Genomic DNA, 17148 nt, shown 5'->3' with positions numbered 1-17148 from the left:
TATAGGTATAGTGCTCTTCACGCGCAAAGATGGTTTCTCCCTAGTGGAGAAAAAATAGTGCCCCCAAAATTTTTCTCCACTAGGGGGAAATATAGAATAGTGCATATTGCATTGGCTTGGTGATCCAAAACAAGTTTCGATTTCATTAACTCTCATCAGCTTAATCAGAATTTATTTTTGTTTTTTGAAGCTAGCGTAAATCCGACGGTCTAGAATAATCTTAAGAGATCTATTATGCATTGTTTGAAATTTATTTTATCGTAGCTCGAGAAGTTCGCTACGAATTTGAATGTTTGGTGTAGATGTCTCTTTGCCTCGTTAAGAGCCATGCTCAACTCGTCGAACGCCTGGTTAATTTCCTCAACTGCTCCAGTTGCTTTGTTCACATCCCCAACAGTTTCTACACTCTAGGGGGCGGTGCAATCTTGATCTGCTGTATAAAATAAGTGAGGTAAAGTCAAAATAAGTCAGGATATGTGTCTCATTTCCAGGTACATACAAAATTATAGTTTGAAAGTCGACCTGACAAGAAATCCAAAGTAAACGCCAATGAGGTGCACAAGTGAGACTACCAAAGGCGCCAGAAGAATACGCTACGGTTCTGGTAGTCCAGAATAAACAACGAACAATACCAACCAAGACTTCATATCCTTAAAAAACAACGAAAATCGTTTCAAACTTTTTTTTCTGCTCGCTTTCCCAGTTTCCTAGAAATACAAGGGGAACAGATTTGTGGCCATAGGCAGTAAAGCAAACCACCTCTTTCGGGCTGTAGCAAAGATCGTAGAGTAAACTAGATCAATTATTATGAAAATTGAAGTGTCCTCGATGCCGAGAGGAGTTACGTAATATCATACAGTTGACGGTTCCCAATCTAGGCCCAACCAGTTCTGCCCAAAGTTGAATCTCTGGTTGAAACGTCACGTGAGATTTTGGGTATTCCTTGAAGCATTGGAAGCTGCCTGTTTCTTCTCGAATGTCTCAGACCAGGTGCCGTTTGCTTCAGTTTTGTGGCAAAGCTTCCTCTTGCTGGTATATTTGCCGAAATCTATTGCTACAAAATCCCATTTGCTTGTAATTCGTGCAATACAGCATGCAAGATGCGCGGCACGAACAGATAAAAAGGCAGAAGATCCTTGTCGAAGAAGACGCAAAACTCGCCAATGGTCACCCGACACGCGTTTGAAGGAACACACCATTTTGTCCCGTACGGTGCGATTGTCACTCGAAATCTTTGCTGACTAGAGCAAGGGGTCCTTGAAACAGCCAACCCGAGCATAATAACTACATGAAAACATCATCACTATGATCCGATAGATCACAACCATTATTTGGTTATTTATGGGTTATTAAGACCATTTTGTGGTGCCCATGAGAATTTGCTCGAGAATCCCGTCCGTCCGAAGATTCACGAACGCTATTTTCGAACCGTTAACTACACCATCGATCTTAACTTTATGAGCGGGTATGTAAACGCGGTAGTTCTTCATAAGACTTGACGTCATTTATTTGTTTTAGACAGAACATCCAAGAGAATATCACAATTTTGAGCTTATCGGGGCTAACTTTTGAGATATCTGTCACAGCTGAATATTTCCGTGTCAGTTCTTGTAGAATATTAAAATATTTAGCGGAGTATCGTTGATCCGTAAGAGGATCAAATATAGTCGAACCGAATTCAATGTGAATCGGAGTCTTTGATGACAAATCTTGTTCGACTTCAATTTTGGAATCATTTTTAGAATCATTTGAGTCATTTCAGTTTATTTATGTACAGGCCTAGAGCCAGACGCAAAGTAAAAATTGAAGAATATGCAGGAAGGGACAGAAATTATAGGAAATGATATATAATTAGAAAGACAAGTCTATTTTTTAATTTATTTATCGCACACATCAACAGGCCGCACTCGGCCCCAATGATGGAAACGTAAATTAATTACATCTAAAAAAACTGCAGAAATCGCTTTCTTAAAGATATCCGAGACAAATGAAAGTCGAACAGGTACGACACACGATTGAAGATGCGTTGTGGTCCCGTGATAGCTGCATTAGCTGTTTGAATAGTTCGTCGAAACGGCACTCTCAGCGGAACATTTCCGCGTAACATTCTGGACCTTGCTTGGATGTTCACTCGCTCTAGTCAATCTGGAAAATCGATGCGTTCTGACAGAAGATCAAAGATGAATAAGGCTCTTGCAGTTTCTCTACGACGCTGAAGGGTATCGAGTTGGACGAGTTGACACCGACTCTCGTAGCTTGGTAGACGAACAGGATGGTGCCAAGGCAGGCGTCGAAGAGCATACCGTATAAATTTTCGTTGAACGCCTTCAATTCGATCGCTGCTGTTCGTGTAATTCGGGTTCCAGACTGTCGAACAATACTCCAGCGTGGAGCGCACTAAAGAGCAGTAGAGGCTTTTGAGACAATAAATGTCTGTGAAGGATTTAGCCGTACGGAAAATGAAGCCCAGGCTTCGCGATGCTTCACCAACAACATACGAAATGTGATTCTTAAATGTAAGTTTCGAATCTAACAGCACTCCAAGATCCTTAACGCAGCTCACCCGGGTAGCAAGAGCTCCAGACAAGTTATATTCAAACTCAATGGGATCTTTTTTCTGGAGAACGATATCACAACATTTTGCCGGATTCAGAATCATTCGGTTATTTTCACACCATCTGCTGAAAGTGTCAAATTGCTGCTGCAAGCACGTTGTTCTTCATCGGCTATTTTAGAAGTCTGACCAGTAATTTCAAATTTTTCAACCTTATACCAAATACAAATATTTGTATTTGCTTATACGTTAACTGCTTCACTAGATCTGTAGCATCTCCGACTCTTCATCCTTGTGCAAAATACCATTAGTCAACAATAGGACACAGAAGCAACTGGTCCTCGCAATTCAACACTCTCCGCAACTGCAGCGTCCATCATTGACAGCGATGTACTTGCGTCGAAAAGTGAATTATTTCACCACGGACTAACAATATCGCTCAAACTAAAAAAAATTATTCAATTAAAATATTCTTAAAAGCAAATTTGCTTCTGTTCCAAATGAATTTATTTTTCGGAATGAAAAAAATCTCCAAACTAGTACCCTCACCACCTGTGATCTGTTATATATTGTTTCCATAGAAACCTGTTGATGACAACTGCAGCGGTGACAATATTTTAAACATCGAGCACCTACGGTACCCGAGCAAAAATATTTGCTTGCAGTGTTGGCAACACAAGGCTTTCTCCATATTCAGCTTACCGCATATATAGTTCCAGGTCAAATAAAGTCATTTATTTTCCTATCAAGCGTTAAAGTTACGCAAACTACTAACCACTCCCATTCCGTAAAGGAGCTTCTCCTCCAGCACGTTCCAACCCCTCGCCTGAGCCCGTTCCAACTCATCCAACATGCCTCTCAAGTCATCGTGTTCCACAATGGTCCGCCCGTGATTCTTGAGAAATACGCTCAACCAACTCTGGCCCAGCTCAAAATCTTTATTGCTCTCCAGAACTGCCACGATCATACGCATGAAAGCGACCATTACAGAAATGCTGCCACTACCACCATCAAGTGGACTCAGATTTTGGATTTCGTAATCTACCATTGAAGGTCCTAGCTTGGCTAGGAATTCGATTGGCTCGCGGAATTCCATGTTCCCATTGGACACGCATGTTTTGAGTAGCTTTCCAAAACTGGTTAACTGCTCTACCTGAGTTGACTTCAATATTCTTGATTCGTTGCCAGCAGAAGATTGTTGGGCTTCGCTCAAATCGAACTGAAAATCCAAACCTGACACAGTTGGAAGAAAAAATGGGGCAGATTTCGGTTTCTGTGGCGCTTGCTTCGGTCGATTACGTTTTTTGATAACATCCAAATTTAATAAATTCTGCCAACGTGAGGCTGCCAAATTGGACATTGTAATCAATTCTCTTGATAGTTGTGGAGGGCTTTCGTAATTTAGGTTGATTGCATCCAAAGCTTCTTCTAAATCGTCGATGTCCATAACTGTGTCACTCGACACCACGGTTAAACCTTCGTCACAAGCCGTCGCTGGCAGAACCATTTGGGGAGCCGCCGCATCTGATTTAATAGCTCGTAAGGATACATGTGAGAACATGGATTTGTTAGCCCACAGATAGATTCCCTTGCTATCGACAAACGTGGTTGCTAGGAAATCGCCTGTCGGAGACATCGCTAGTGAAGTGCAAATCTGTGGCATCCGAAAGTGGTCCACTAGATAGGAAGACGGGATATCCCACACTTTTATGGTGCAATCGTGACTGGCCGTCAGTAGCCAACGACTGTCCGGTGAAAAACAAGCATCCGTTATCGAACCCTTGTGACTTACAAATTTACGTACCACAGCTCTACTGTCCGAGTCCACAATCATCAATGAAAAATCTTCCAGTGCAACAGCTATCATAGAGCTCTCACGATGTGTGCTAAACAGGGATATTGGCTCACTCATTTGAAGGATATAAACAGGTTTGTTGACTGAAAAATATGTACACAATATTGATGTTCAGAATAGTTAAACGAAACAATTGTCGTAATCCTCCTACCATTTTGTTTGAATTGCCACCATTTCATCATTCCCTCTGCTCCACCGGACACCACAAACTGGTTCAGGTTGTCCATCGATACCCCTCGCACCGACACACCATCATGTGCAGGTGGTTTACCATAGCTTGCACGATGGATTCCACTTTGCACGTTGAACCGTTCCAAATGTCCACTCGAGTAGCCAACAGCGACAAAATTTCCACAGTGACTTAGGCAGAGTGCAGTGACGGTCACTCCGAAATCGGTACGATTTTTGTTCTGGAAAACTTCAGGTACCAACTTCAGCTCACCCATCCGGCATTTATCAAAAGACCACGTAGTAACTTGGACTAGTCCACGGTGAGCCGCAGCAATACTATCCCATTCTTTGTCACGGGTCATTTCCGAAGTGAAGAAACTAATTGGTGGCATCCGGAAAGGATCTTCTCCTTTGCGGTGTTTCTTGGAAGCCTTTCGATTGTAGCTGGCTTTGCCTAGATTTTTGTTCATCGTTTCTGAAATTGTACTGAAAATACGTAGCGACGAATCCTCTCCGGCGGACAGGATATTCCGTCCGGATGCTCCGTGGTAGCGAATGCAAGTTGGGGGAGCTGCATGACCTTCTCGTACTCGTAACAAGCGTGCTCCTCCGTCTGGCAAATCGAAAATCCATAGCTTTACAGAATTATCTGGTGAGGTAGTCAACAGCAATGGTTCATTCGGGAAACATTTTAGACTTGTCACAACATCGTCGTGAGCCTGTAACGTGGATACGATGATCTGCTCTTCTAAATTCCAAAAAGTAATTTGACCGTTAGTGCTTGATGTAGCCATGATTGGGTGACCATCGGTGCGAAATGTGATTCCAGTTACGGGACCCCAATCCTGACTTAATTCCATTACATGTTCCTCGTACTTCAGATTCAATAAAATTATTCTTCCATTGTGTAGGCCAACAGCTGCGACATCAAGCGCAGGAGCCTGTTCCAGTATCACAATTCTACTATCAAAACCGCTGAATGTGTGAACTAATTTAGCATTCTTGATGTTCCATAGTTGCAAACCGCCCTGAGTGCTTCCCAACAAAATCTTGTTTTTATATGATGCTGGGTGCATCAGAGCTGACACCTCGAACTGTTTGTTGTCGAATGGAATCTCAAGGTAAACTTCCTCCGTACCGACAAACCAAATTTTCAGCAAACTATTCTCATCTACGGATAATAAATGCTTACCAAACGGAAGCAACAGGTGCACTCGCTTGGCATGGCCTCGATATGTCTTCCGAAGCTGTGTGCTGGAACGCCAGCCATAAATCACACTGCCAGCTGCAACGTAGGTCAGGAAGCCATCCGCAGCGATACAGCTGATTTCCTCCGGATGTAGACCGCCTACCCGTACTAGACGGAAACTATTGGCACCGTACACATGAAATGATTTTCCAACGCAGGTTGTGATTACATTTTCGTTACGGCTTTCGATGTACCGGACATAAGCCGGAACGTGATTACTAACGAGCCCAAGGGCACGATTTGGTTGGAAGATGACACTGCCACGCATGTTTATGGCGTATACTTTTTAAAATTTGAATTTATATGGTATTTTTTAGCTTTTCACGATTTTCCTGCATAACGAAACGCAAGTCGTCATCAGGAAGCCGATTTGGTAAACAAATGCACGTGCTTTACACGTTAGTTAAAAGCTAGTAAAGTTTGAGTAAGTTTTACACTGTAAAACAACGTGAACATTACACGCCTAACAAACTCTAACTAGTGCTAATTTGGGTACTAGCTTAGATACATCGTCTAACTAGACACCCAGTTGGTGCTAGTTACTGACGAGGAGAATCCGAAACACTAAAACAAAAACCGTACGTTATGTAAGGTATGTGTCCTTATGCACAAAAAATTTGGATTCGTCCCAAACTTTCCCATTTGGGAATTTGCAAAACTACTAAGCTTTTTAGTTACGACCCAGTTAAACTCATTCCGGAACCGGTTCGGATTTCTGAATGGAGTCATTATGGATTCCAAATCAAATGCAACAACCGATTCCGACTCAGAATCGGTTGTTGCATTTGATTTGGAATCCATAATGACTCCATTCAGGATTCCGAATCATATTCCGAATGGTTTGACCGGGGAGGAGTTCTCGACAAATATTATTGTTCAATATTCCCACGTTACTTTTACAGTAAACGGCAAGTTAAGGCGGGTAGCCCAGAACAAAGTTTCAATAGCCTACCGATCGCCAGCATCTAATTTAACCCATCTAGTCGTCCTCTCGATTACTGAGTTGCACGGTGAAGCAACCACCCAGTAAAGTTCAGCCGGAAATGAACTGGAATTCTGGCTGGTTCCAGTTCGTATACGGGCTCCAGTAACACAAGCGATTGTAACTAGAATCGGTTGTGTCACTGGAGCCGGAATACGAACTGGAACCAGCCAGAATTCCGGTTCATTTCCGGCTGAGCTTAACTAGGCATATTGCTAGGGGCAGATCACTCTAGGAATGTATAACAAATTTGCATCAACTTAGAAAAAATGCATTTAATTTCCATTTTTGCATCAACTTTGCACTCCCTCGCAGAAAAGATTACTTAACAATCGTCCTACGCAGATTCACTTTGTTCGATGTTTTGTTGAATGTAGGGCTGTTTTTTCTGTAGGGTTTTGACGTCTTACACGCAACGCAAAATACATTGCACGCAACGCAAAATGCATTACGAATTTCTATTTTGATGCAAAGAAATGCATTTAATTTCGCTGATTTTTAAAAATCCATCACAAGTGATCTGCCCCTAGGATTGTCACTACCTATTTTTGAGTAAACTCTTGCATTACACAGCGCTTAAGGTTGCACAGAGAATGCGCAAAATTCGCAAAAGAAAAAAGCAGTTTTTTTCCACACCGTATGTCAGATCTTTATAAAAATCAATCAGCAGTACTGTAACAACATTCTACATACGCTGATTGATTTTTATGAAGATCTGACATACGGTGTGGAAAAAAACTGCTTTTTTCGTTTGCGAATTTTGCGTATTCTCTGTGCAACCTTAACGGAGCTCGAGGTCGCACACAAAGTTAAATTATTTGAGTGAAATATTTTAAATTATTTTTCTATTTCAAATTGACAAGCCATCGGAAAAAATACATCTAGAGCACGATGTTCCCAATGCGATGATTTAGCCATCTGTTTTAATTTTTGTTCCCTCGATTTTGTTTATTGCTTTTGTGACATATATTGATTTTTCTGCTGTCAGTTGTCACACATACTCATGAAAGAAATTTGAAACAGTGTTCTATTTGTGTTTCAAATTGTGGAAAATTTCTAACAGAATAGTCGAGCTGTTCTAGTTGCATTTTCTAGCATATACTTCTAGTAAGTATTCAATGAGTGGATAGACCGAATATGTCCAAAGCATAAAATTTACAGCAGAAGAATCCGGATAGAAAAGTATGGTATGGTTCTAGGGGCAGATCGCTGTGATGCATTTTTCAAAACCAACGAAATTAAATGTATTTTGCCATCAAAATAGAAAGTAAGTACAATGTATTTGCGTTACGTGTAAGACATCAAAGCCCTGCAAGAAACTATCTCTACTTCCAACAAAACATCGAACGAAGTGAATCGCCGTAAGGCGTGTTGAACAGACTTGTCTGCGAGGGAGTGTAAAGTTGATGCAAAAATGGATATTAAATGCATTTTTTCAAATTCGATACAAATTTGATATACATTTCTAGGGTGATCTGCCCCTAGCTATCGATGCATAAATAAAATTCTGAGTGCAGATGGGACTGATATTATATTGAATTAGACCACTTTAGACCAACTTGATTTAAGCGTGTAGCGTGAAGTTTGTTGAGGCCTAATATTTTTCGCAGTGGGAATAGTGGCGAGATGGGCGAAATTAAACAATGTCAAAATAAAAAAGCTAAGAACGTGCTCCGTGTTGTCTTCAACAAAAACACGCGTGTTTGGTTCTTCATTAGGTTTCATTCAGTTAGAGAATTTCGGTTTAACTGGAATTTTTTTGTGTGCAAAATGAAGAGAAAAGGCCGCCGTAATAAGAAGGGCACTAATGTGAAATTTGTCGCGCCCATACCGGAGGAACCGACGGCGCTAAAAAATGCACCGCACACATTCGTTATTCACCGGGGAGAGAGATGCTCTTCGGTATTGGCACTGTCAAGAGATTTCCGCAGAATCATGGAACCTTTTACAGCCAGTTCGCTGCGAGAGCGTCGAGTTAACAAGATCAAGGATTTCGTGCATCTGGCCGGATTTTTCCATGTTTCCCATATGTGCCTATTTTCACTTTCGCCACAGACTCTTTCGCTCAAAGTGATTCGAATGCCGAGCGGGCCTACGTTGACTTTCCGGGTAAGTGTACTACAATGTCAGAGCCCTAAATAAATACTATGAATAAACCCAAGATTAGTAACAATTTGCTTTTCTCTCAGGTTACCCAGTACACATTGGCCAAGGATGTCATCAGCCTATCCAAGAAACAGTTTATAGACGAAGAAAGTTTTCAGGTTGCACCACTGGTAATTCTCAACAGTTTTAGCGGTGAGGGAAGACATCTCAAGCTGATGGCGACTACCTTTCAAAACATGTTTCCGCCGATAAACCTTTCTACTGTAAGTATCGTTGAGAAAACTTTTAAAATCGATGATAATTATTCCGTTTTTGTTACACAGGTCAAACTGACATCTCTGAAACGCTGCGTCCTCTTGTCCTACAATCCCGTGTCCAAACTAATCGACCTTCGCCATTACTCGATCACCGTTGTGCCGGTCAACCTAAACAAAGGTGTGAAGAAGGTGGTTACCCGGAATATTCCGAACATGTCAAAATTTGAAGATATCGCCGATTTTGTCGAAAAAGGACACCTGCTGTCAGATTCCGAATTTGACGATGAAGAAACACATGTTATGCTGCCCCAGAATCTTCGTCGCGGTAATCTTGCGGATAATAAATCTTCTCTTCGCCTTCATGAGATTGGTCCTCGCATAACGATGCAATTAATGAAAATCGAAGAGGAATTATTGACTGGGGAGGTTTTGTATCACGATTACATCGAAAAGAACGCAGTGGAAGTGGAGGAAATGCGTAAAAAGCGGGCAGCCAAGAAACGACTCAAAGAGCAGAGGAAAAGGCAACAGGAGAAAAACAAGAAAAAGAAGGAAATTGTGAAGGTTGAACATAAAGCGAAAACTTCCGGTGGAAAGCTCACGGACCACGATCGGCAGCTACTCAAAGACGCAGAGGAAGCCATAGGAAATGATTCCGATGAGGATGACAGCAAATATTATCGTGATGCGATTGGGGAGGCGCCGGAAAAGGAACTTTTTGAGGGACAGAGCGGTAACCGCAAGAGGCCCTTCATTCCGAAGGGAGCTAACTATTCGCTGAAACCGAAGAAACCACGGTTGGATAAGGGAAAAGAATTTGAGGAGGACGATCGGCACGAGCGTCGTCGTGGTGGAGCGAAGGGTAAAGGAAAAGGTGGTTTTAAGGACAAGGGTGGCAACATTAAGAAAAGTGGGAAATTTTCTGGGAAAAAATTGGGAGGAGATTACAAAGGAAAATCTAATTACAGCAAAAAGAAAGACGGCAGTGACAGGAAGAGTCATGGCAAATCTAAATTCAAGCAGGGCAAGAAAAAGTGACCAACGAGCGATGTGTAGGAACTATATCAACTTTGTGTATAGGATAAAAATATACCATTGTAAATGATTTATTTTTGCTGTACAGTTTATTTCTACAATGTCTTTCTATGGTGGGATGTTCTCGAACACAGCAGACAATAAGTTTCAACATAATTTCTTTACCTCTAAAGAGAAAGCGGGATGAGAATTTACTTGAGTTACTGTAGCAGTTTCGTTCCATCAGACTAATTTGGTTTTAGGTCCGGGTCAGGATCACGCATTGTCTTAGCGGTGTGAGATACACGTTTTTAGGTAAGAACCTAACTCTGTTTAGTTCAATCGTAACAAACTATGTTTTTTCATCACACAATGGAAATCAACTTAATAAATATAAAGAAATAAAGTTTTTAATTCGAATTTAAAAATTCTGAGTGATATTGCTGCTGTTGCTTTCTTTCAGTGCATCTCTTGTAACGTTTGTGTTTCTTTTTTGAAAAGGGCAAATAAAAGATGGGTGGGTAAGGTGGGTAATAGGGTGGGACAAAAAATAGATTCCGGCTCCGAGCAACTTTTTAGGTACCATTTGGGTCCTAGAACAACTGTGCAAATTCTTAGCTCGATCGGTGAAACTATATTTTTGCGCCCACTGTTTAAAGTTTACATGAGATTTTGTATGGGAAACTTAACTTTTACAAAATAATTCCTCCAGGAGTCGCCCATTACTTCCTAAAAATAAATCGTTATGTGGCTTGTATAGGAAATTTAATAAAGGAAAAAAGTCTCGAAAACCACGAAACGATCTGATGCTTGAGAAAAAAGTTATTAAGCAGAAACCGATTGATGCTCTGACGATTGATAAAATATTCATTTTTTCTAGCACCACTGCTGTTGGTTGTCCAACTATACTCAATTTTGTTTTAATCCTCTCTTAACGTATCTAAATCGTTTATCTATATTATTTGGCCACTTCGCAAGGTTTTGAGGGATAAATTGAGGCTTATTTTGTACATAATAAGAGAAAGTTAAACATTTTGTATATAATAAAACCGTCAGAAGCAGTGATGCTATGAAAAGTGAAATTTTCATCAATCTTCAGGGCATCAATCGGTTTTTGCTTAATAACTTTTTTCACAAGCATCAGATCGTTTTGCAGTCTTCTAGACTTTGTTTCCTTGACAAATTTCCTATAAAAATCAGACATCTGTTTATTTTTAGGAGATAACGGGTGACTCTTGGAAGAATTAATTTTCAAAAGACAATTTTCCCATACGAAATCCCATGTAAACTTTAAACCGTGGGCGCAAAAATATAGTTTCACCGATCGAGCTAAAAATTTGCAGAGTTGTTCTGGGAGCTAAATGGGACCCAAAAAGTTACTCGGAGCCAAATTTTATTTTTTTTCATATAACCATGTCCCACTCTACTGACCATGTTCGTCCACATTTTTTTGACCGGGATGATGGGAAACCTGCTAGACAAAAGAGAATGAAACAGTTAGCAGTTAAAACAGCGATGCGATTATTGAGTTACGGTTCTCATTCTAATGAATTCTTGAGCGTTTTTTCAAAACGTTATATCTGCAATGAGTTACTCTCTGTTTATACTTTCTCTTTCGATTTTTACGGCGTCACTATAACACTTTTCACTTATTTTACAGTACAGATCGAAAGACGGTGGTTTTAGCTAGCATATTATGCAAAGAGCTGAGGGATAAATGTTAAAGTGACCGAATTATTAACAGAAGAGAAAGTAAACAAAGAGAGTAACTCATTGCAGATATGACGTTTTGAAAAAACGCTCAAGAATTGACAACAGTCAGACGGTTCTCTTCTGAATCTCTCACTCATTGGAATCATTATTGAGAGAAAGGGAAACTTGACCGTCATTTAATTAACAATATAAATGACGGTCATCTTATTACAAACAGCGAGCTAGAATTACCAAACAGGCGGTTTCACATAAATAGCTATACATAAAAGAAATAGAAAGGTGTAGAAAAAATCTGACTTTTTGTTTCGGAGTTACAGGTTGGTTATTGCGGTCACATGAGAATTTCTCATTAAACCGTTACAATCCTAATAACTCAGGTTAAAAATCTATTGAAATTACTATCAAATTACTTCTCAAATGGAACGTATAATATGCAGATGGGGGTTGGAAATTAAGTTTCTTACATAAGCCATTGGCAACAAGCTTTCGTAACTAAGGTGGCCGAACGCCACCTTTCCAGCAAGCGCAAGTACACAACTAACTTCTCTCTGCGATGAGCAACAAATGCGGTTGCTAAGCATGGCGTTAATCCACCTCAATACACATAACGGGTTAAGCTACCTTGTGTCCATCTGATCAGAACTATTCGAATAAAGTCCCAACTTATTAAAGTCAGGTAATGTGGCAATTCAACTCTAATTAGAATCAGCTGAATATTTGATTAATTCCAGTTTGATCCCTAGCGAAAAACCATCAAACTACAAAAGGGGAATAGTAAAGGCAAAGGCAAAAACAAATGACGAGAAAAGATTGGTAAATAATTGAAAACACTTTCGAAATCCAATAACCTCATTCAACCACATCATCATGTCCATGACTTATGACAACCCAATAAAATCACGTAGCATTACGCTGAGCATTTACCACACGCCCGCACCCCGCTTGCTGGGCGACTGCAGCTCACCAATTACGTCCCACGTGGTCTCGCACTTTTCTGTGCGCCAAATCAGACAGTGACAGTGTGACTTTTTGCTTGATTTCAAGTTTTCCTCGTTCATAAATCATCGAAGACAAAACAGCCAGACGCAACTCACGGTGGACGCTTTTTCCTCATACACACACGGGTGCTTCTATATACACCAACAAAGGACAGGGAAAACTTCAATTCTTTACTTCTGGTACGAGGAAACGTCGACTGGCAGGCCAGCTAACTGAACTGCAAAACCGGGAACGGCGAAAAAATGAAATCGCTTATAATTCTCCCCATTCTGATCTGGGGCTGGTGGTTGCATGGGGCATGAAGCCCCTCTCTGATAACTTATTGTGGCAAGTTAGGTGGTGTGAGTGCACTAAGAGCTCGTCTTCTTTTTTCCCTCTTGCAAAAAAAAAAATCTTTTGTGTTATTATTTTCCGAGGGCTTTCTGAAAAATTCTTTGGACTATTTTTTGTTCCTCCCCGGCGACCGTTTTCCCCAGTGTATGGGATGAAAAATGGAGAGCAAGTAAAACAATGCAGAGCTTTATATTCACTTTATTTACTGAGTGGCACTTTGTGCTATTTTTTTTTTATTCGTTTGGCAACTATCCTTCCGGCATACAGTGGGGTTGAAGATGCCCGACCGATGACGAGGAAGTCGGAACGTGGTGGGCACTAATGTAGAATACTAAGTGAGGCCATTTTCGAGTTCCGTGGAAAGTGGGAGTGAAGTGATGATCGAACCCAGCATGCTTCCTTGTGCGGCCTGAAATAAGGAACCGCAAACCCCTCCCGAACGATGTTAACCGACAGCAACTTTGTAAGATATTTTGTTACAGTATTTGCACCTCGGGAAGGACACTTGTGGAGACGGTTGGCCTACGAGGCAAGGTCCTGTGATGTAGCAAACACTGTAAAATAGTCTGTTAGCCCGCATGGCTTCGGGGGGGAAACTATACCGAGACGGGATAAAGGATGTCTACTCTTGAGAATGTTTCCTCTCGGTAGGTGCAGGTACATGAAGCCACACACACCATAAGTTCATCCAAGCGCAAGCTCCACTGCACGGTACAGTAGGGATGATGAGATATGAAATATAAATGAGCAAACTTTAGTGATGAATAGTCATATGATTACATCTTTCTTTCAGGAATAAGCGTGGAACGGTTCGCTTATTGTGCTGTCTCTGTTTGACCTTGTTTCTTTTTCTTTTATTGACTGTGCTGGGATTTCACTGTGTTCTTCGAAAAGGAGGTAGTGAAATAATGAATGTTGCTATCAGCTAGTTTATCACGCTAATTTGAGTTACTTTACTGTCATGTAAGTACACTGATATTTGATGTGAAACTGACAACATCCTATTGTTGATGATTATAGTGGTATTGTACGATAGATCGGAGTAATGATAAATAACAGTCGCTTGGATTGTTACCTTTCAGGGTAACAATTTAGCACTGGGTGGAAATATACCTATTTTTGCATACTCTCTCCATAGAGTGCATTTGTTAATATAATGTTATGCTCACCGCTGTTCGATACCGTTCACATTTAGTTGTGAATTTTCGTTTATTTTCGCGTTTGTGATCAGTTTTGTTTGTGCAAATAGGTGTAGTAATTTTTGTTTGACATTTGTGAATAAGGGTTAGATAGGCCACAATTCTCCCTTGATGTCGAAAAGTGTGCTGAATTCGCGAAACGGTGGGTTTCAGCGACGGCGGTGGTGGTTTATTTACATCGTGCGAGAGGCGGCCATCGTAGTTAAGCCAGTTAGTTTCGGACAGTTCGGTTTGTTTTCGGTAGTGACCCGTTTGTTGTTGAAACATCCAACCCGCCAAGCAACGCGTGTGTGCGGAAGCAAATTCCCGCAAAAGTACCGACTCGTAGTTCGAGAACTCTGGTCTGTTGTCGGGTCGCCGATTAGGGAAGCTAATCGCGAAAGAGCCACTCGTTTCCCCGGCTAACCATAAAGGACCCAGAAGACGCCAAGTCGCTCTCGTAATGGAGGATCATGAACGAGCCTAGCTCTCCTCCACTGCTAATCGCCAAGGAGAGCGAAGCAGGTTGGACAGCCGTGGTAGGTCACTGTGGTGTCTGTGGTCTTTAGCTAATCGCTAAGGACAGCTGCTGAAGCAGCCAGCAGTAATTCTGGGAGAACTCGGCCGTTGTTGACCCGGCCGGTCGCACCATCCTCCATTCCGCCCGCAGCAGTGTGTTGACAGCAGCAGCAGTGAAGTGGAGAATTGGAGGGAAAAAAGTCGGTAAATTTGATTTATTTGTTTTTTTTTTCCTTTTTGTTTACATACGAAATTCCGGAAGAAGCACCTAGGCCGCCTTGACAAGAAAAGTCCGCCGGGCAAACAAAAACCGGAGTAGTGGCCAAACTGCTACTTACAGGATCTACTTTGCATTGCCTGAAGAACTATGAATTATTAAAATTCTTATTTTTTGGTTCATAGCGGTAGCTTAACGAAGCCGTGGAACTTTTATATGTTTAAAATATGTAAAACAAACAATTATTATTTATTACCTGTTAGATCTCGTGAGCGCAAGTTTTTATTGCAATCGGAGACCTTCTTTCACGGGAACGAAACATTTACCTGCTCGCGTTCTGCGTTAGGGGGGTCCTTTGATTCTCTCTTATTTTTCATGTCTAGGTCATCGTAATTTGGCCTGTGTTGGTGCCCGTGATAAAATGTTTTTCTCTGGTTCTTGTACATACGCCGATAATAAAGCAACAACAGCACTGTGGGCGTGAATTAAACTCTTCGGGAGAACTTGGGGTCCCAAACCGAGGTTGGCTTACTGGTCCTACATGACCATCGCTAGACCACGATTAACTTATTCCTCCATTGTGTGGAGTGGCCCAAAGTTAAGCAAAGCTAAACTAACTAAAGTTCAGAGGCTAGCCTACCTCTCTATCACAGGCGCTATAAAATCAACACCCATACTACAGCTATGGAAGCCATGCTTCATCTACCAACATTGCACAAACATGTTATGGGGAAGGCGAGACTTGGCTCTCTGAGAGCGCTAAAGGGTAAACCACTATTTGATGGGGATTTAAATGATCACCTGAGTATAATAAAGGAACTCAAACTAAAGCCTGTCTTGACCTGGGAGGGAGAAACAGACACTACGCACGAAGTGTAAATAATAGCACTTGTCAAGAAGCAAGAAAACTTTCGACAGCCAAAATTTAATTTTAGGTAGTTTTTCATTTCCGTGTAATGTCTACAGACTAGAGCATTCTAGTTAGAGTATGGCCAAGACGCGTTTGACGTATCCAAACGAGCAGAAATCGGACGTATTTCTATTGTGTAAATTTGACGTGACATTTTCGAGTTCAGATGCTGTTTAGTTGGTCAATGGTCTAGCTAGCGGAGGTCCAACTAAAAAGCGGCCCAGTTAAAAAGTGACCAACCAGTGAATCCCGACTGTACTCACATAGAAATGCATTGTTTTAAAAATTTGCCGCGCCGTGCTGCGACCGCATTGATTGTGTTCGGGCCTTAACTTCTCTGTGTCAGTTAAGAACCTACCCGAACAGAAAGTAATATCGAAATTGATCGTAGAAACGTTGAATTTACAACAGTTTTATTTGTTAACAACAACTTTTGTTGTAACATCAATATACTTATGATGCATACCTTCATGCCTTCAAAATCTACAACGGAAAAACAATGTAAATCGATGTTTTTGGTTTCAGAATGTATGGGAAAAGATCAATTTTTTCATTGTTACATCCCTTAACGACCCCCCTTTTTCCATGTAAAAATCGGGTTTACAATGAAATTGGATGTAGAAACAACAAATGTGATTATATTTCCATTGTAAATTTTCCAGAATAACATTGTTTTTCGTTGTAATGTAACAATAAAAATTCTGTAATACTGTTGTGCATTTCTATTCGGGTAATAGTTACAAGGACTAATGCCGTTTTTGCTTGACCCCGAATCCACGTCAGGTTGCAACCACAACCGCTGCGAGTTCATGCATTTTGACAGTAGCTGGGGTTAGAACCTGACTCAGTTTTGCTTCAATAAGAACGGCATAACATTAACGGCCAATTTCTTCACTGGATGAAAACCGGTTTTCGCTGAAAACCAGTTTTCAGCAGAGATGCCAGGTACTTTTTTCAAATGTCTGCAATAATCAAGGGGTGAGTCGCTTAGCACAAATCGAATTGTGCTCACAAACAAACAGCGTGGTAGCTTGTGCCGTATTGTGCGACGATGTGCCACGCTGTGCCATGGTGTTCAGTAAAACAAAAGC

At 41.1% G+C, this 17148-nt stretch overlaps 2 protein-coding genes across 2 annotated transcripts; one reads left to right on the top strand and one right to left on the bottom strand.

Moving 5' to 3' along the window:
• Positions 1 to 3230: 3230 nt before the first annotated feature.
• LOC131677147 (WD repeat-containing protein 36) lies at positions 3231 to 6215 on the bottom strand. The gene is made up of 2 exons (XM_058956800.1): positions 4561 to 6215; positions 3231 to 4492 (listed from the first exon to the last, which is right to left on the bottom strand). Exons 1-2 carry the CDS (start codon positions 6095 to 6097, stop codon positions 3300 to 3302), a joined length of 2730 nt encoding a protein of 909 aa, XP_058812783.1. The 5' UTR covers positions 6098 to 6215; the 3' UTR covers positions 3231 to 3299.
• A 2269-nt stretch (positions 6216 to 8484) lies between these two features.
• LOC131677146 (protein Peter pan) lies at positions 8485 to 10283 on the top strand. The gene is made up of 3 exons (XM_058956799.1): positions 8485 to 8920; positions 9001 to 9180; positions 9241 to 10283. The coding sequence occupies exons 1-3, from the start codon at positions 8582 to 8584 to the stop codon at positions 10210 to 10212; spliced, it is 1491 nt and encodes a 496-aa protein (XP_058812782.1). The 5' UTR covers positions 8485 to 8581; the 3' UTR covers positions 10213 to 10283.
• Positions 10284 to 17148: the final 6865 nt, after the last annotated feature.

The sequence above is a fragment of the Topomyia yanbarensis genome, chromosome 1, assembly GCF_030247195.1.
Source record: "Topomyia yanbarensis strain Yona2022 chromosome 1, ASM3024719v1, whole genome shotgun sequence".
NCBI lineage: Eukaryota > Metazoa > Arthropoda > Insecta > Diptera > Culicidae > Topomyia > Topomyia yanbarensis.
This window is presented reverse-complemented; position numbering and strand designations above follow the sequence as displayed.

What these genes read in the sequence shown, in the direction of transcription:
- LOC131677147 (XM_058956800.1), bottom strand. Translation starts at nt 6,097, where the DNA reads ATGCGTGGCAGTGTCATCTTCCAACCAAATCGTGCCCTTGGGCTCGTT. An exon ending in GTGGCAATTCAAACAAAATG is followed by an intron (nt 4,493 to 4,560) that starts GTAGGAGGATTA and finishes CATATTTTTCAG; the next exon opens with TCAACAAACCTGTTTATATC.
- LOC131677146 (XM_058956799.1), top strand. Translation starts at nt 8,582, where the DNA reads ATGAAGAGAAAAGGCCGCCGTAATAAGAAGGGCACTAATGTGAAATTT. An exon ending in GGCCTACGTTGACTTTCCGG is followed by an intron (nt 8,921 to 9,000) that starts GTAAGTGTACTA and finishes CTTTTCTCTCAG; the next exon opens with GTTACCCAGTACACATTGGC. An exon ending in CGCCGATAAACCTTTCTACT is followed by an intron (nt 9,181 to 9,240) that starts GTAAGTATCGTT and finishes TTTGTTACACAG; the next exon opens with GTCAAACTGACATCTCTGAA.